Here is a 20447-nt window from a genome sequence, read left to right on the forward strand (position 1 = left end):
ATGATAATAAATACGATACAAAAAGATCTGGCAGCACTACTTTCTCAAAATGCATTAGTCTACCAGTCACCTTTTGATTTTGAACAATTTAGTGACAAAAAGAACTATTTAGGTTGAGACGCTGTGAGCGAAGTAAGTACCGGTATATATAAGTCTAAAAATAAATGAATGAAATATCTGTTTGGCCTTTTGTTGTATTATTTTGGCTTTAAGACCTTTTCATAGTCTGGCAACACTGATGTTAGTCAGCCCAGGTAGGTCTTACCCAGACAGCAAAATCCGTCGTTTTTACATTGTTTCAACGTCTCCAGACGTTGAAACGTTTTTACATTGATTCAACGTCTCCAGACGTTGAATCAATGTAAAAATGAGGATTTTGTTGTCTGGGTTAATATTTCTTTTTAACAGATCATATTGATAAGTTATTAAGCGTTACACTATATTATATATATAATGGCTGACTGGTCGGAAAATGAGATGGCCCAAGCCATAGATGATGTAAAGGAAGGCTCCATTAGCGTTCGAGAAGCAGCTCGACGTTACAATATACCGGAGAGTTCGATTCGAACTCGGATCAACAAAATTGAAGACTTTGTGACTCTTGAAAAAGGTAGACGGCCAGAACTTGACAAACAGCAAGAAAAATCTCTAGCTGAATGCATCTCGGTTGTCTGTACTAATGGGTTTAGTCTTCGTCAGGTCGATGTTCTGGACATCGTTCAGGATTATTTAAAAGCAAATGATTTGCAAACTCGTTTTCGTGATAACAGGCCTGGAAAGCAATGGCTACAAAACTTTATGAAAAGAAACAATTTGTCCTTAGAAAAGTCTAACCTTATCAGCAAAGCCAGAAAATCAGCCACTAGTAATCCTAAAAGAGTGATTGAAAGCAGTGCTGATGAGAGTCAACAAAGCACCAGTGCTCCTCCAGACATTACCTTTTATCACTTCTACACTCAACTGGGACCAAAACCCATTATTGACCCAGGAGAAAATCATGAATGGGTACCAACCTGGTCATTGGCAAAAAAGGCTTCAACACCAGTTACTTCAACACATAATTAAAAAAAAAACAAGTTTTGAGGAGATTTTCATTAACAGATTGCCTCAAAACAGCAGACAGGACAGTCAAAAAAAGAAGAAAAATAGATTTAAGTGCCAGGGTAATCACTGACCAAGAATACCTCAACACCATACAGCAAAGAGAAATGATCCAAAAAAAGAAACAGAAGGTACCAAAATCAACTGTAGGCTCACACAAATCCACTGTAGGCACGCAGAAATCCACTGCACGCCCACAGAAATCTACTGTAGGCCCACAAGATATCAAGGAAAATGTGAAATGTTTTTGGAGGGTGATTTCACCTCCAACAGCCGAGTCGGAGATACTTATGCGGTGGTACGCTTGCATATATACAAGCACAAAACAAAAAACCTCACTTTTTCTTGGATGAGGCCTGCGGCGATTTTTACAAGACGAGAAAGGTCCAGTTGCCAGCTTGGAAATCGACTGCTGCTTGAAGATGCAGCCAAAGGAGGAAGGTGTCTACGAAAGCATCCCTCCTCACCTTCAAAAAGACATCGAAGTATTTCCATGCTTCAACATCATATCAAACGCGGAGGTAGAAGCACTGCGTGGGGATCGTTGGGCAGTTTCGAACATTGCTCAAATCAAAGCCTGCTATGCAGAGATGCAAAAGCAGAACAGGGAAGAACTTTACAAGCAGTTCAAAAGTGAATTTGTGCAGTAAATGTGAATACAGCTGAGTAACCAATGAATGGTGCAGCTGAGGTTACACCATTCATTGGTTACTCAGCTGTAGTCAGCTGCTTGTCCCTAAGCCCTTTGAGGACCGCTGGGACATGTGTCCCATGCACTTAGCCGATAACCCCCCAGTTAACTTTAAAAAATTTGCCGCTGCTGATACCCTAAGGTAGTATTGGATGTCTACCCTAAAATGAAGGAATTGAATTCTTTTTCGCGAAGATGTGTTCTATATGACATATGAAGTATAAACAAACAAATTCTACATAAAACCATTTTCCGGAAATTTAATGGTCCTCAAGGGGTTCATAAATGGTAGCCAATTCTAATTTTTTTATCCATTCCCACTTTTCTGCTTATGTGTGCTTGTTCATTTTGTGTTTCACCTAGTCTTGTTGATTTATCAAGTGTTCTTATTTTTTCATTGTGATGCTTCGCGCCTTCAAGTAGCATTTCTCAAGTGTTCTCGACAGATATTTCTCGCGTAGCCTACCGGTACCAATATTTTTTTCATTTTGATTGTTGGCGCATAGGTTACCTTCATTTTCTCAAGTGTTCTTAACAGCTATTTCGCATACTTTCATAATAAAACCTAACTACAGGAGCTGTTTTAAGTTCTGTATAAGTCTACCAAGAAGAGAAAGCTTCTACCTTGCATCATTCTTCAGCATCAGTCCGTCCCGATAGCTAAGTTGGTTAGTGCGTGAATTCGTTAACGAAGAAGCTTCAAGATCAAGCGGCGCTGGTTCGACTCTTATGGTTGGTTTAAAACCATCCAATAATAATAAGCATGTTTTTATTTGCGCCCATTGCGATATCATTCAATATATACAGTGCGATCACAGATGCGATACAAAAGACAATAGGAAGCAGCGAAAAGGAACCAACTATTCTTCTTAGTACCGGTATGCAAAATACCGTAACATAGGCTACTCCGTACTTGATGTCTGCCTGCTGATTCACTGAAGTAGCCAGTCTGTAAGGAAAAAGAATGAGGTAAAATGTTCAGTAGAGCAATTTTCCTTTATCCATTTAATGAAATACCAATTCAACAAGAAGTATTAATTTAATGAAATACCAATACCCTGGTCTGGGGGCAGTGCCTGTCTTTGGGGTGTGCAAACCATGCGATCGTACAGGGCCAGTAATTTACTCAGAAAATGCAGAAAACATAGAGACAGTTAGACAGTTTCATACCCAAATTTTTGTTGAACATGCTGTCAAAATGCACCAAATTCAAAGTAATTTTTCAAAACTTTCTGCGGAGGCCCCAAGACCCCCTGCCAATGTCGCCCGCCGGCCCTCAAACCCCCCTCCCTTTTCAAAATACCTAGCTACGCTACTGAATTGGATGATTTGGATAATTGTCATTGGGGCCCGCAAAGCATATTCCGCACAGGGCCCGAAATACCCTAAGACCGGCACTGCTGGGGTCACAGGAAGAGAGTTCCGACGTCCCTAAGCCCTGTGAGCCATTATTCATTCATTCGATTGTGCAATAGGTGATGTAAACCTATTTATTTAAGTGGTTTCCGCGCAATGAAATTCCATGTGCGCATTACCGTAATAAGCGTCACGCATTAATATTTTTGAGTGAAAATGCGCGTAGTGAGTCTTTAATTACCTGCTTAACAACGCGAACCGGAAATGACGTAATTTTTTGGGAGTACATACCCAAGATGTTAGGCTAGCTACAGGATAAAAATTAATTGAAATGTGCAAGAACTATTTAAGCTACATTAAACTTTCTTTAAATTGCCGCGCATTTGTTGCTTTACCTATATAATGTTTTATTATTTTGTGCCCAATCCTGACTACCTGGCTGTTTATGTCAAAATTTGTATGTATATATGTACGATTGTACGTACCATGTTATCATGCTAATCATTGGCCACATGCCAATTGCTTAATGCTTAGCAACTTTATAAAAGTTTTAAACCAATTTTCTCACTCAGTTATTGATTCAAAGACACTTTTTATTGAAAATATGAGATACATATATAAATAAGCTTTACATCAAAGTTGTGCTATTTACACTTCACAAATTTCTCACCATTTTTATTCAGATACGGTACGGTACTTTGTTGGTTACATAAACACAAAATACTTAGAATGACAAAATGCCTTTGCTCAATATTCGTGGTATTGATGTTGAATTCCCGTTTAAACCTTACGATGTGCAACTTGTGTACATGACAAAGGTCATTGAGGCACTGCAAACTCGCCAAAATGCTGTCTTGGAGTCTCCAACAGGCACCGGCAAGACACTGTGCTTACTCTGTTCCACATTGGCTTGGCGAAAAGCAGAACTTGTTCGAGCAAAAAATGCTCCAACACCAAACCTGGTAAAATTTCATCAAATTGATTAGGTTTTAATTCTGAAGCAACTTTTCCAATTGATAAGAACATTATATTATGTTTTATTTAGAATTAGATGATTGATTAATGATGCACTGCTTATTAATAGGATATTAATTTGTTGCACAAATGATTTCCTCGGAATATTTTCACAATTTGGAATAAACAATTTATGGTATTAATACCACAAAAGAGTGCTCCATGTTTAGCAAGGCAAGTTGAAGTAAATAAAATCACTAATATCAAAGTAATGATGTTACGCAGTGGACATCTAATAATTTTGAGAGCGAAGTTAAGGTGCTTTATCATTGCAAGTCAATTTTGTCACGTATAATCCCAATATTTGATTAAATGAATGTGTCTTCCAATCATTTGTTGAACAAAACTGTTTTTGTTCGATAGTTTTCATGTCAAGTTCATTCTGCCACTAAGTTTTACTTTATCTGCAGCCACTTCCAGAGGGTTTGGAAGCATGGGGTATGCAAGAATCTAATCAAGAACCTGCAACCCCTTCAGTTCCTAAAATTATATATGCATCTCGTACGCATTCGCAGTTGACCCAAGTCGTCAATGAGCTCAAAAGGACAGCATATGGCAAAAAGTAAGGTGGATCATTGAAAGTCAATTTCTTTACAAATTGATTAAAATCTAGAGCGCGTCTTTTGGGTGCAGACGGTTAGGTGCCTGCCTAATAGTTGTGGCGCCCTGTCATTTATGTGTTATTCCCAGTGCAGTCCATTTTATCAGGTGCTTGATGGCAAATGTTAACTGCAGTTAGTGGCATATACATGATTTTCTCAGGGGAGAGCATAACGAAGTGCTTAATAAATATCTTCATCCTCACACCTCATGCACCTGTTAAAACAAGAGAGCTTGCTAAGTGGTTTCTTGGCTGTACTAGTGTACTTGCATAGTGAAGCACAGCACACTCATACGTTTCAAAGTGAAATTCCTTTTGTAACACAGCATGGAGACCGGTCGCATAATCAAGCATTTCTGATAAATGATTATGGGGTCCACGTCATTTAGGCGCAGACAGTTAGGCGCCGGTCAAATAGGCGCGCACACTGTGGCGTCTGGATATTTAGGTGCGGAGCACTGTGGCGCCCGTTCATTTAGGTGCTATTCCTAGTGAAGTCTGCAGATTGGCAGGTAGGGCAATGCTTTTCACACAAAATGTTATATTGAACAGAAAAATATGTTGTTGTTTTGTTAATGCGTGTGTGGAGATGAGGTGCGAGACAATGCTCTACTACTCTTGATATTAGCACATCTCCACAGGACATTTGCTAAGCATCCTGAACATAGGTTGTAGCCAGATGGAACCTTACTTAATATGTTATCTTTCGCAATTATACTTCTAGTTTTACTCGGGATGAATTGGTGGTGTGGCGAGTACGTATGAGACAACACTCTACTACAAGAATACATTTCTATATAAGGCGGCATATGAACCCTGGCTACAAGATGCAAGCATAATGGTGCGACTTTGCTCGTCATTAACCTAGTCTCGGTTTTGACAGAAAACTAAGTTACTCTTCAGTCTTCACTCAAGCCTACCACCCGCTTGAATATAGGCTACGGTATATTTTTTACTGATTAGTGTAGTTATTATTTGACTCACTAAAAGTGAACTCATTCATGTTCGGAAACTTGAAACCTGGACTAGCAACAAATAAATGCCGAAGACATGCATTAAAGTACAATATATTTTTCTGTTCAATATCACATTTTGTGTGAAAAGCACTGCCGGTTTAAGCAGTTTCACTCAGGGAAGCCATGACATATTTTTTTGTTCAGTATAACATTTTGTGTGAAAAGCATTGCCCTACCTGCCAGGCTGCCAAGCTGATACAATCTGCAGACTTCACTAGGAATAGCACCTAAATGAACGGGCGCCACAGTGCTCTGCAGCTAAATATCCAGACGCCACAGTGTGCGCGCCTATTTGACCGGCACCTAACTGTCTGGGCCTAAAAGACTTGCTCCCTGATTATGAATATAATTTGACACACCTAATAGCACCTATTGACCGAGCAGTGAGCATCACAGTGTATGCACCTATTTGGCAGGCACCTAACTGTCTGCACCAAAAAGATGTGAACGCTTGATTTCTAGTTGTTATTTCGTATGATGCTATTAGTCCAAGCCCATTTTTATTTAGCCAATCCATGAGGACATTGTTGTATTGGTTGCCTGTGAGGTATCCTTTAAGCTTGGTTACTGGGCACTCCAATGTGAGATGGTCTGTGGACTGATTTGAGGCGTTGCATTTTGGGCAGTTTGGCTGAGTTTTCATTCCCTATCGATAAAGTTTGTCATTTATTGTAGTTTGTTTTGTTCTTATGCGATTTGCAGTGGACCATAATGTCCTGGTTGCTTTGTCAATGCATGGGAGAGCTTTTGTTGGGTCTGTGATTACTTCTCTACCAGGAGGGATTTCTTGTTAAAGGCTGTTTTGTATGATTTTTTGCATAAACATCATTACCAGTTATCCAGTATATCTTGCATCAAATTGTCCTAATTTTGTAAAAGTGCGCCATTTCTGTATGAGTACCAATATATCTACTTTTCAGTGTAATGATATCTGTGCTGGGCTCCCGTGAACAAATGTGCATTCATCCAGAAGTTTCCTTGCAGAAAAGCAATCAAACAATGGTACACATGTGTCGTAACAAAGTATCTAAACACATTTGTCAGTTTTATAACAATGTGGAAGGTTAGTAAAAATATCTGCTACGTTTGAACCACTCTTTGTCTGAGTAACTGAACTTTGTCATTTGTTCTTATTGTTGCCATTTTGAGTGGCTCATGAATATATATTTTTGTCTTCCACTTGCATGACAAGAAGTGGTTCTAGAATTAACCATGATGATAGCCAGGTAGTAGATACTGTCGGTAATATAATTTGTCAACTCAACTTGTTTTTAAGATGCTCGAAAGAATAACGTTTTCACCAATGAAGTTATGGACATTGAAGATCTGGTTACTAAAGGAAAGCAAAGAAACGCTTGCCCATATTATTCGGCACGAGAGATATCAAAGCAGTCGGAATGCTCAATCATATTCACGCCATATAATTATTTGTTGGACCGAAAGTCGAGACGATCCCATAATCTTGAAATAAATGGAAATATCATCATCTTTGATGAGGCCCATAACTTGGTGAGTTGCAAATATACCGACCATTCGGTGACCAACTTGTCTGTTTTGAATCGAAATGACAATATCCACTAGCCTACAATTGCAATATGCTTGGTTAGATAAGAGAATTCAAAAGGACAGTTTTACAGCAAAACTAACCAAAATTGAATCAAAATACAATTTTAAAATACCATATTCGATTATGCTTTGTTTCATGTTTTATTTGTTGTCACTTTTGAATAAAATGGTTGTTCATTATAAGTTATATACTGTACTTATTTTTGTATTTATATCAATTGCCCAATCGGCTACTTTAAATCATTTAATGTGTAGGAGAAGTTATGCGAAGAATCGTCTTCATTCGACATTACCTCCTTAGACTTCGCTCACTGCATTGATGAGGTGGGGGACTTGTTGAAGGCGGTGACAAAAATGGCAGACACTGGCGTAGTGGCGGATGGGCATGAGGCTGGAGAATCGACTGGTTGGTGATTTGATTTCTGCTTTCATCAGTTACTTAAACAACGTTACATCGAAGTGTGGTGCATGCTTGTTGGCGTAATAAATCTATTGTTTTCAATTGGGAAGTAGGTTTTCAGCAGAAATCACCTTTCCAATTTCCATCCTTGCAGCTTTGACAGAATTCAAGAAGGAAGAACTAGCGCTGATGAAGCAGTTTTTCCTCGCTTTGGAGAAGCAGCTTGATGAAGTGAACCTTCCTACCACAAAGAGCAAATCGGAGCCTGCAAGGTTGGTGGATGACATTGTCTTTGGAGCAAAAGTTGCTGATGATTTCGCTGGAAACTATGGCTCATTACTTCTTTATGTGCAGCGTGCTTTTTATTGTTGCATTTTTAATATCTTAGTGTTAAATATCAACCTCACTAGCCTGGAAGCATGGCAACAGAGCTGCATAAACTAGCGGATCTCTGCCGGCAGGGACAAATTCCAGGTTTCATCTATTAAAAAAGGGAAAAATGGATGATGATAATGATAAAAGATGTTAGCGGTTAGCGCGTTGGGCTCGCAGTCGAGAGCCTGCATGTTCGACTCCAGCCACCCGCACTTGCTGTTGTTTCTCTGGGCAAGAAACTTTACGATAATTGCCTCTACCCAGTGATCGATTTCGAGTAATGGGTAGTACCAAATTTAAGTCATAAGTAGAGTAGACATTAGACAACCGGAAACAGACATTGCCGTCGGCTGCAGCGTGGGTCAGGTGTATGTCGGAAGGCGTACACCGATGCATAGCGCTCAAGTCCGCTTTCCCGCAATGCAGGATAAAGATAAAACAAACAAAACAAAAACAAACAAAACAAACAAAATTAATTAATAAACAGTCTGCGTTTGCCTTCACTGCCTTGTGCTGATAGGCAAACAAACGAACTTTGCAGTGATTGCATTAGTCAGATATATCTTGCTTGTTGCTACCTCTCTGTTATTCAGTTACTACGACACTCATTGCAGCGGTTTTTGTTTTAAGCTCAAAATTACGTCACAGATTTATCTTCGATTATTTTTCCAAAGTCAATCTGACGTTCGAGACTTATGATGTGCTACTGGAGCTTTGCGACAAAGTCTCTTCTTACCTCTCCACGTGTAAGTGCATTGTAATGAGCAAGTTTTAGCAAAAGCAAAACCTACATCCCAGACAGCAAAATCCGTCATTTTTACATTACAACGTTTACATTACTACGTCATTTTTACAACGTCTGCAGACGTTGAATCAATGTAAAAATGACGGATTTTGTTGTTTAGGATTGGACTTCTCGGAGCACCATGAGCTTCACAATGTCATCCGGCGTGGCCGGATACTTGGTGGAGATTACCAGTGAAAGGTGTTCATAGATCTTGGCAACATATTTTTCTTGCAAATTGTTTTCTAGTGAGCACTTCTTTCCGCACCAGAGGTACAGCACTTCAGAAGTTTTCTGAAGTCATCAAGACCGTGTTCAACGCTTCCGACTCCTCCAACAACCAATTCTTTGGAAACGATCCGGACTCAAGCAAGAGGAAGATAGCGGAAGTGTCAAAACATTACAGAGTTCACATATGTGAAGAGGATAATGCTTTTAAGAAGAAAGACCTTTGGTCGAAGGACAAAGCCATTGCCACTAAGCCAAGTATGTTACATTTCTAATCTTGGCACAGTTAATAATAGTGTTATGAATACATGCGTGCTTTTTCAGATTTTTATACAAACTTTTTCACCGTTAAAGCTTTTCAATTCTACTATTTTAATCTGTGACATCCATCCACGCTTCACAGCACGTACTCTGTCCTACTGGTGCTTCAGTCCTGGCTACGCCATGAGAGAGTTGGTCAGCTCTGGTGTGAAGAATCTCATCTTGACCAGTGGCACCCTTTCCCCCATTGATTCCTTCACCGCCGAATTGCAAGTGTAAGTTATTTACAAGCTTTTGACTTTGTTGTGAAACAAAAGTATTTGTGATGTCAAAGTCTGTGGCTAATCATCAGGAGGATGAGATTACAAGATATTGCGACTGCGTTGTGCCTACTGCATTGCTGAGAAGTAGGGTGGCAATCCAATGTTTATCAGTGGCAATCTTCATCAACGTATGCTATATTTTATTGTAGGAATTTCCCCGTCACGCTTGAAAACGATCACGTGATCGACAAGCATCAGGTCTTTGTCGCTTCAGTATCGAGCGGCGTGGACGGTGGTCGCCTGGAATCGACGTTCAAAAGCCGGTCGGACAACGCGAAAGTCCTCGAGCTCGGTCGGACAGTGGTAGAAATGCTGAAGCTTTCACCAGCTGGCACTCTCGTCTTCTTCCCGTCCTACGCGGCAATGTCGCATTATGTGACTGTTTGGAAAGTAAAAAGTTTTCTTGAACTGTGTTGACTGTTTTGATGTATGTATGTGCAAGGACCAAAGTTTAAGAATTGCCTTCCGAGATCTTTTTATCGCATCCAGGGTTACACTTGGGGGTTGAACATTTATATTGGTATTAGTTGAATGTGAAGCCAATCTTCCTTGCCCTATTCATGATGTGAAGGTGTTTGGAATATAATATTTCCCAAAGCAATCAAATTGTCTTTCAGTTTAAAGCATATTTTTGCTATTCCGTTGCATGTCTTATGATTTGATTTTTGTACCGTTTACATGCAATCTGTATATCTTAATCTAAAGTGGTTGGTGTGTGTTGTTCTTATGACGTCATCTTGCTCAATGTTTTAATTGTGATTATATTTTAGGACAAGTCCAGCGTGATGCAGATGCTGGAATTAGTGAAACCTTGCACTGTCGAACCTAGGACCAAGGGAGAGCTCCGATCGGCCATTGACAAATTCTATAGTGACGTCAAATTACCTGACGGAGGCGCCCTGTTCGCCGTCTGCAGAGGAAAGGTCGGTGTTAGTGTCATCAACCGATTGGCCGCATACGCTTTCAGTATTCACTTGGTGTTTTTTATTGAAATTTGATTTACGGCCGGTGGTTGAAGATTTAGCTTGATTGAGCGAGAAGGCAAGGAAGCCGATCTTCGTGTTTACTTTCAAGTGTGTCGCTAAGTGACTTGTCAAGGCACTGTTGGACCTACGTTCTTTTTGAGTGTCTGCCAAACACGTATCGTTAAAGGGCCACCGGTTCATATCCCACTGATGTAAATGTTATCACTCAAAGCAGTTGTAATCACGAAAATACTAGTTTGCATTGGTGGCACGTGTGAGAGCATTTTGTAGTGTATTTAAACACGTTAAATGCCATATTTGATAAAAGGACATGAGGATCGCTTCACTGACAGCCTAATCTATTTCTCTTCTGCCAGCTTAATGCTCCACTGCTAATTACCAATATTAAAAACATGGCAAGGGGTTACTTACCCTTGTAGTGAAACTAAGGAACTTTCGGGTGAACCCATAGCAATTCCACATTCATTGTTTCTAATTTTGCAACCAAGTTTAACAATCCGGTTTCTGAATTTTAAAATCTAATTTTTGGTATTGAAAATAGCAACAAATCAGGCTGGATACGTGTTGCTGCTTTCAAGGTTTCGGAAGGCCTCGACTTCGCAGATGACAACGGACGAACTGTTATCGTGATCGGAATTCCATTCCCGCCATGGCAAGACCCTAAAGTCAAGTTGAAAATGTCGTTTTTGGATGACCTGCGCCGCTCGGAGGGCTCCAATTCTAATGTAAGTCATTCACACGGAACTTGTGTTCAGTTTAGCTATGAAGAGAATAGCTATCGTCTAGCAGCTTCCAAGTGTGTTCCAGAAAAAAATGAACAAATAAGCAGTAAAAAAATAGGACCCTTGGCCCCATTCTCAAACGCAAAACAAAAAGCACATATACGTAGTTTGTTGTTTTTTAGGGCATTCAAGGCAACGAGTGGTACAGGCAGCAAGCTTGCAGAGCTGTCAATCAAGCCATTGGAAGAGTGATACGGCATAGATACGATTATGGCTCCATAATACTTTGCGACTACCGGTACTCCAAAAAGGAACAACTCGAAGAGGTACTTGCAAACTATTGTTAAATTCGGTAAATTATACTTTTATTTGCGCACATTGAATCAATGGTGTAGTACCAATTGCAACACGTACTGTCCATACAGCAAATCAGCCGCTTTTTTATTTGCTGTCTGGGTGGCTATACCACCACGCTATGGTGATATACTTAGTTCAAAAACGCAAATGTTGCACGGATTGAAATGTTGCGAATTTACTTGGCATCACCAGTCACCACCCACTCAGCAATGACATGTGATATGGTGGGTTTGAAATAGATATATTATTATTACATCTGGTCTAAACGCTAATTTGATTGTAGTAAATTTGCTTCTTTAAACGTAAAATTATAAATAATGTTTCATCTTCAGCTCCCGAAGTGGATCCAGTGCCACGTGTGTAGCTTCGATGATTGCCCGAAGTTTCTTCGTCGCCTCAAGTCCTTCTTCTGCTCCATTCGAGAAAAGGAGAGAATTCGACTTGGGTAATGACTGGAGTTGGTTGTGTTACATTGTTAGCGCCTTGTAACGCGTGTCTCACATACTGGTCGTGTATATCTGTGTTCTATGACGAGTACTGAAAATTTGGAGTGAGAAAGACAATCTTTGTTTCTATTTTCAGTTTTTCAGGTCACAGCCCTAAGAAGGACCTTGAGCATTTCTCTCTAGAGCAGCATACTGTTCATAATCATGACAAAAATCAAGGGCTATAGTCAAAGGAGTGGCATTCACAATCGACGACACACCTTTAAGTGCCTTTCCAAAGACAGAACCACGTGCTCTTGAGCGGTGTCGAACTGACGCCCTATCGAACGTCGAACCAGAGCTTTCAACCACTTCGCGTGTCATTAAACGTCTTGGATGCTGAACTCGACATTCTTTGGTTACTTCCTTTTACCATTCGGCCACACAACCGTTGGTATTAAGATTTGCTTTCATTCAGATCCATTGTTTGTGAAGAAATGTTGCTATTCGTCATTTAAAATTCCATAGCAGGCGCTCCTGTACTGGGAATGCTTGATTCAACTTTAGTGTTTGTTGTATGGAATTACAACCAAATATCCACCATGAATCGACATTATTAAAACAGGTTGATTGGGCAGTGACGATCAGGAACGCTATGCTGTCCAGACAAGTTGTGCAGTGGTATTAGAATTTGAAAAGGTTAAGAATCGCTACTGTAGACAGCTCTTATTTTTCCATAATACTGATTTTTCTGTTTGTCGTTTTTCGCCGACCATGACGTGCAGTCCATCGTTTCAATGTTTTTTCTATTTTGTATCACATTTTTAACGAACCAGTATGCAGTATACACACTTTGACGCTGTGTGATCTCACAGAACAACGACCACCAAAGAAAGCCACAAATCTGGAGTGGAATTGGAAAAATCCCACATCCTGCCTCCCACCCCGTCTGGTCAACTGTCGTTTGGTGGGGTTGCCACTCAGGAGTACATACAACGCTTCCCGAAAGCCAACGAGGTGGACATCCACGTTCCAAGCAAGGGATGTCCGTGGATGTGAGTTTTGTGGTGTTGTGACCCCTTCTATATTTTTGTTTCTAGGCTGATGTCCGGTGGTTTTCTTTCTTTTTGCTTCAAAAACAGTTCTTCATCCCGAAATATCAGGATCGGCCAGTTGTCTGCAACGACTCCTCCACTTCTTTTTACTGTTGGCGTCTTCAATTTTTAAGTTTTTCTTTCTCAGATCATCTTTCATTGTGTCTCCCCATGTTTTCTTTGGTCTTCGAAAATTTCTATTAAATGGACGGGAGTCTTCATGTTGAATTTCAAGCATGTCAATAAGTGTTTGCTAAGCCACAAGCCGCATGCTCTGGACTGGTGTCGAACTTACGACCTTCACATCGTCGTGCGAGAGTTCTCTTCACTCGGCCACTAAAACAGTTCCATTTTGTTTTGACTAATAGTTTAAATTGTGATCTAACCTTTTGCGATCACGACAGTTAAGCCTTGAATCAAATTTGCTATTTCAGTACCACCCCGTACATAGCGCCCGTTCAGCACATTAGTCCATGTTTTACATTAATTCACTCTCTGCAGACGTTGAATCAATGTAAAAGATAGGCTGATGTATTGTAAGGATAGGTTATGTGCATTTTGCCAGGGTATTTTTTATTTAGTGTTTGAAGCTTCTCGTGTCTATTGGCACTTTCTTTGTCGGCTGCATAGCCGAGTGGTGACAGCCCTGTTACGTCATGCGAGAAGATGCCGGTACGGTACCACTCAAAAGCATGTGGCCGTGTTTTTAGCAAGACACTGGCATTTCTGAATATGGACACGACGATTGGCTTTCTTGCCTTCCGGTCCACTTTAGCTAAATCTTCAACCATCTGACGTAATCGTGGATGCGACAAAAAATGCTTTTCTGTTTTATTGTTGTGTCAGCATTGTAGCTTCCCTCTGGTAAAGTTAAGCTATGAAGAATGAACCCTACTAAACTTTATTGTGATCAGGGAGAAGATGTACAAGCCTACCCGCCAACCACATCTTAGTGGCGATACTCAAAGCAGTTTCTTCAACGCTGGATGTCGCAAAAGAGCTTCCGACTGTAGCTCAAGGTTTGTCTCGTCTTTGTTTAGCTTTAAGTTAGTTATATAATATGTAAAGGGCATAGAAGCGTGCCCAAGGCAGACAAAGATTAACCTACTTAAACCAACAAACCGACAAAACTAACACCAACATACACCTAATACACACAGCAAACAACAGAGAATCTTGGAAACTTTTCATACAAGAGGCAGTCAATGCTTGGAATCAAGTGCGACAATAAAAGAAGAAAGGGCATATTGCTTTATGCAGACACAATAAGTGGTGATGATAGAACCATTCATTTGAGATTTTACAAAGTAAATCTCCGTTGGCTTTGTATCAGTTGCATTTCAAAGTCAGACTTCAGTGAATAATCTCGCTTTGCAACTCAACAGCTCCACCCCGAAAAAGAAAGGAACCCTCATAGATGCGTTGGACGGGTGCGGTGACGTCGCTCGTGACGTCATAAGCGATGAGCTGGCGCCAGACGAGATCGGGGAGGCTGCGGTAAGACGACGTCATTTCGTGTTTTAGACTGAAAGCCTTCCCTGAGATTATGAAGTTGTTTTCTTGATCAATTAAATCGACTTATTTTACATTGTTTGAACGTCTGCGAACACTGAATAAATCCAAAAAGGACATGTTTGCTGACTGGGCTGGAATTGAAGTTTAAAAGCTTCGAGAATATCATCACCCTATCATAAAGGATAGTTATCCCAGGTTGCATCAAGTACACCTGTCATTCACTAAAGACCTTAACATGTTGTTTCACTCTTATTGGGGTCATCAAAAGGGACTTATTGAGATAGAATCCAAGTCATGTGCTGTCTTTTACTTTCCTTAATGTTGGAATCTCCTCTAGGCTCATCGTGTGTCCACCCATCTACTGGTTATGGACAAACGGATGGAAGACGAAAGATTAAAGAGGAAGAAGAAGATTAAACTAAAGGTGAGATTTTGATGTGGACAAACATATAAGAGCAAGAGGTCAACGCGAAAAATTAGTTTAACAATTTTCTTCGTCGTCTTCAGACTTTATCTCTGTTATAGTTAGTACCCGATTTAGATCAAATTTTCTGCACACTGCTACGTATATAACTTTGCCGTCATTGAGTAATTTTATCATCACGGTAAATCGGCTCATTTTTGCTTGGAAACATTTTATTTCAATGCACATTATGACTGAAAGTATGGTACTATTTTATCACCGTCGTCATGTACAGCGCCCAGGAGCATAGTTTGCACTGTGCATGTGGCACTACATGAATGTTATTATTAGATACGCGAGACGATTCTTTCAAAGCAGATTCCTGGTTTCTTTCTACCGATTGCAAGGTTGTAAACGCCGAAAATTTTTGTCGTGTCTAAAGCGGCTCTCAATATTCCAATGTTGGGAATTTTTGGGTTCCATATCCTTACAGTAGTCCTTCTGGTACTCTGTGACGCAACTACGGCTTGTCTATGTGACCGAATTGTTTGCGTTATTATAAGTTTGATTAACTTAAAGCAATTGTTAACTAATTGAAACATTGCAGCCACCGTCGCGCGTTGTGCCTCCCGAACCAGCTTGCTGCTCCTACGACTCCACGAGGAACACCGAAAGAGGTTGGTGATGATTTTGTATGTTGTGACGGTTTTGTGTTCTTCAACACACTCATGAGATGTTGCCCAACATTTGGTTGTTCGTGAGCCCCTACAAGACCCTGGATCCTGCTCGTCAATAAAAATCAAGATTTGTTTTAACGTGATTTAATTCACCACCTTAGCTAGAAAGCCTTAGGATTATCAGGTAATGTTACTTAACTTTGCATAAACTAGGTCAAAGAATTTCTAATTAACGTTGTTAGTGGGGAACTTTCTTTTGGAGTCGCTCCATCTGGAACATTCTGGAAGGCTTTTGTGATGTGCAGTTTGGCGTGGCTGCGTTTCGGCTGTTGACTAAAGGCACACGTACCCTGTGTGTGTGTGTCGTATCCGGGCTTACACCCTGTGGTTAAAGATTTAGATTAAGTAGATTGGAAGACAAGGAATTCAATCTTCGTGCCCACCTTCTTCAGGTATGGCTTACAAAAAGTATCCTGCCAAAAACACAACCGCTCTTGAGCGGTGTCGAACCGGCGCCCTTTTGGGTGCTGTACCAGGGCTCACACCACTCGGCCATGCAGCCAACCTACCTTCATCAGCTATTTTTAGGAGCTTAGTATTTATTATGCACGTCATTTTTCCTGCTCTGGTATATTTACTAGGATGTTTCATTTTTTCACGATTTTTGAAATTGAAAATGCTTGGAGTCTAATCAGATCGGATTTTGGCCACATACAGCCGATCCAAAATATTTTTTTGATCGGACGACTTTTAGAGGGTGCGCGACCCCCCCAAAGTTTGAAAATTTGAAGCGTGGGAAAATTTGCAGGAAGTATGCGATATCTCGGTAACGGAAGGAGATAGGAAGACGGGCAAGGTGTCAACTTGTTCGGAATGGCCAACTTCCTATCTGCGCTTAATACATTTTACTACCCATCTGCAACGGAAAAAAAGTTAATTGCGAAAAACTGTTTTTTTCATATTTTCGATGTTTTCTTCCCAGTTCTACAGAAGCAAAACCCTTCCAGTAACTGCAGTGATGACAAATGACATTTTTTACGAACAAAAGGTTTTGTTAAATGCACTTTGATCTAACAATGCAGGTGGACGACTTGTAGAATATTATACTGTGCTTTTTAAGTTTTCAGAACTACATTCTTGTTCGAGTTTGTAGTAAGAAGATTTGTTAGTTATAATGTATAGGGTTGTTTTGAGAAGCTCCCGTTGCAGATTGAGTCGATGTCATTCGCCATCTGCTGGTATAATTTACCATGGATTGTCATTGCAGGTGTTAAGATTTAAGTATTGGCTATTTGTACCCAGAAGTAGTTAGTTCAATTGCTATTATGCCAGAAACAAGACTTGACGCCAGTGAGACATTGCAGAAATTTGAAAAGCTGCCAGGGAATGTACTACCCACAAACATAAGCGTTCTTCACCACTACATTTTTTTATGCAAGCAATGCAGTGAAACGAATCCCAAGTTCTTCAAGAAGCCTCCATGTTTTGCTGATGTCAAGGGACAGTTGATAAATGATATAGTTCATGTTTGGGTTAGTGCCAGCCTTCCGGTGATAAGCATCATTCGAGTTGAGACCAGGTTAAAACTGCTCATAAACAAATTTAAGGCAATCAAGAAAAGAAAACAGCCACAGACGGGAGCGACAGAAGGTATATTCCATGAGCTGTTTGATATCTGCAAGTGTAAATGTGCCATTCCATCACAGGTGAAGTTTTACAACGGCAGACTTTCTTGTAGCTGTCAATGGATGCACCGTATCCCAGAAGAGGAGGTTGAGTTTTTGCAAGATCAAAGTTCTGCTAGAAAGATGTTTATTACTGCATCTCGCGACAGATCTTTTACTTTAAGGGTAAAAAAATAGATTGAGTCATCAGAGTTCTTACCAGCAAAAGTTACCAAGTGAAGATGAACCATCTTACTCTTATTCAACCAGCTCAGAAACTTCCAGCCTGGTAGCACAGGAGAGGCTAAGGCGAAGACCTGCAGATATGATTACACCTGATATAACCGTTTCCAGCAGTGAGTCTTCGGAAGATGAGACACGAGGCTTAATTCTTGATCCTGATTTCGCCAAGACAGCAGTAACAGGTGGCAAGATGTACACAAAAAAACGAAAAATTGCCGTAAGTTCTTTAAGCTGTATGTTAGCTGACCGGCGAAACACTTCTACTCGCCAACAATCTGACCAGTTGCTTGCATGTGCTGGTGACGATATTGCTGCCTCACCGACTATCATGTATAGATGTAGGGAGAAAACAAGAAAGCTGTGTTTAGAAAAATGTGATGATGACATCTCTGCTTCCGATTTCCTGCAGCTTCATTATGATGATCGAAATGTGAATGGTATGGATCGTTATGTGTTTTTGGTTCAAACGCATGATCGAGCAAAGAACAAAACTATGGAAAGAGTTATCGGAGTAAAGTCTTTTCTCAAGGAAATTTCTGTTAATAGTGAAGCTGTCTTTAATGCGATTATTGGTGCATGTGGTGCATTTAAGCAATGCTGAAGAATAATCATTAAGTATTACATGCCGGCAGTAATTTTTATTCTTGGGTAACATGCCCGAATTTTCGTTCTACATGATGTTGTTTATTTGTTTTGCTTTCACTGGTCACGACTGGGGGATCCCTGTTCCTGCGTTTGAGTACCTCTAGTCCGCAAGTATTGTACATACTGTTGAATTTATGATTTTCTTTGCGTTCACATGGTGTATGACTCTTGATTTGCACAGCCACGTCAATGTCAACTGTTTTGTTTAATTACTCTGTGTTGGTAGCTTATGCTGAAACGTTTACATGTGAGAGACACTGTGCGATAGGAGATGACGGTATTCTAAGCCAATCGCGAAAGGAAGTCCATTGTTGTGTAACATTCGATGCACACTTGTACCCTATGCCATAGCACATGTTTGTTGCTCTCTATAACTTGTAATCACTGTAGTTACTGGTTCCAAGGGTTTTGCTTCTGTAGAACGAAACATCGAAAATATGAAAAAAACAGTTTTTTGCAATTAACTTTTTTTTCGTTGCAGATAGGGTAGCAAAATGTATTAAACGCAGATAGGAAGTTGGCCATTCCGAACAAGTTGACACCTTACACGTCTTCCTATCACTTTCCGTTACCGAGATATCGCATATTTCCTGCAAATTTTCCCACGCTTCAAATTTTCAAACTTTGGGGGGGGGCCGCGCACCCTCTAAAAGTCGTCCGATTGAAAAAATATTTTGGATCGGTTGTTTGTGGCCAAAATCCGATCTGATTAGACCCCAAGCATTTTTGATTTCAAAAATCGTGAAAAAATGAAACATCCTAATATTTACCTTTACAGAAGAATATGCCCCATGGAGTAAATCCAACTCCGTTTGTGAACCCATTCTAGGCCAAGAATGAATTTGAATTTTCTTGCAAGGAATTTTCTTGTATCCTTTTATTTTAACATGTTTATAAAACGTGATGTGCCTGTATCCGCCCTGTACCGTTCGATGGGTTAAATCGCTCACGACCCAGACGCCCTTACGAACTCTGACTTAAAATACACATCGTGTGAACAATGATGAGATTGAATTTGCAAGGATGCTCTAAGTTCATTGGTTCCAAAGTGAATGAAGCACTTGGTTTCGGGCCATGTACCTGGTTCTACGCCCGGTTGAGTCAAATGTTAAATAAACTCTCACGTCCTGCCAAATTGCAATAATCTTGGTGGATTTATCTGCTGGAAAAAAGACGCCGAAATCAAGGCCCCAAGCCTCATCAGTGCGACGCTGAAGAGTGTGACGAGCACCAAGGTTCCCAACGCTTAATTAAGTTCAAAATCACTGTAGCCTACTTTGAACTACTTTTTTTGGTTAATTATTTATTTTAATTGTGGCATTCGTAGAGTTTTCATAGAGTGTTGGTTTGTACTTTGCAGTTTCTTTGGAGCGTTTACGGAATGGGCCTCCTGTTGTGTATCTCAATGAACTTCGTAGCACTCTCAACAAAGAGAACTACGCCAAATTCAAAGCAGCCACTAGCTCTTACAAGAAGAATGGAGACTTGTCCGCTATAGTCAAGGAACTTTCTAGCTTCTTATTGGTCGATGAATCGTCACGTGACCTGCTGAAGACCTTCGTACGCTTCATAAGGGTTGAACATCAGACGACTTACAGCGACTTAATAGAATCTTTATTAAAAAAAAATGCAACGTGACCCATAGTTCAGGTTTAGCTTTTGCACCGTGTTATGTCAATCGGATTGCGTTTTGTCTTTTGTTTCTTCATTTAGTATAACGATGCAATTGCATATCCTATCGAGTCGCTTGGAGATAAATTCTCATCGGGGTTTAATTCCTTGTGTAGTCTTTTTTTTGCGAACTACGATAGCAGAAGTTGAACTAGTCCATTGCAATTTGAAGACGCATTGCCACCTCATGATGATGTAAGCTTGTACGGAAATTATGCTATTTTGTTATCATCTCAGTAGGCCTACTGGCACTTCTTTCAACATATTTTCGGTATAGGCAATCCTATTTTTTATTTCGTTGTCTTTCATATATTGTAACAATTGCGCAT

At 40.3% G+C, this 20447-nt stretch overlaps 1 protein-coding gene across 1 annotated transcript; it reads left to right on the plus strand.

Annotated features, from left to right (window-relative positions):
* Window positions 1-1902: 1902 nt before the first annotated feature.
* Window positions 1903-20444, plus strand: LOC145783860 (regulator of telomere elongation helicase 1-like). The gene is made up of 20 exons (XM_082595616.1): window positions 1903-4110; window positions 4573-4724; window positions 6700-6842; window positions 7056-7288; window positions 7601-7751; window positions 7900-8017; window positions 8769-8866; window positions 9154-9390; window positions 9536-9668; window positions 9866-10106; window positions 10487-10639; window positions 11281-11427; window positions 11607-11750; window positions 12114-12226; window positions 13082-13261; window positions 14215-14319; window positions 14686-14797; window positions 15153-15239; window positions 15826-15895; window positions 19808-20444. The coding sequence occupies exons 1-20, from the start codon at window positions 3886-3888 to the stop codon at window positions 20083-20085; spliced, it is 3120 nt and encodes a 1039-aa protein (XP_082451742.1). The 5' UTR covers window positions 1903-3885; the 3' UTR covers window positions 20086-20444.
* Window positions 20445-20447: the final 3 nt, after the last annotated feature.

Source organism: Aplidium turbinatum, chromosome 1 (assembly GCF_918807975.1).
Source record: "Aplidium turbinatum chromosome 1, kaAplTurb1.1, whole genome shotgun sequence".
In the NCBI taxonomy this organism is placed as follows: Eukaryota; Metazoa; Chordata; class Ascidiacea; order Aplousobranchia; family Polyclinidae; genus Aplidium; species Aplidium turbinatum.

Coding starts and splice junctions, on each gene's coding strand:
- LOC145783860 (XM_082595616.1), top strand. CDS start 3,886: ATGCCTTTGCTCAATATTCGTGGTATTGATGTTGAATTCCCGTTTAAA. Junction 9,391..9,535: donor AGCCATTGCCACTAAGCCAA/GTATGTTACATT, acceptor CACGCTTCACAG/CACGTACTCTGTCCTACTGG. Junction 10,107..10,486: donor ATTATGTGACTGTTTGGAAA/GTAAAAAGTTTT, acceptor ATTATATTTTAG/GACAAGTCCAGCGTGATGCA.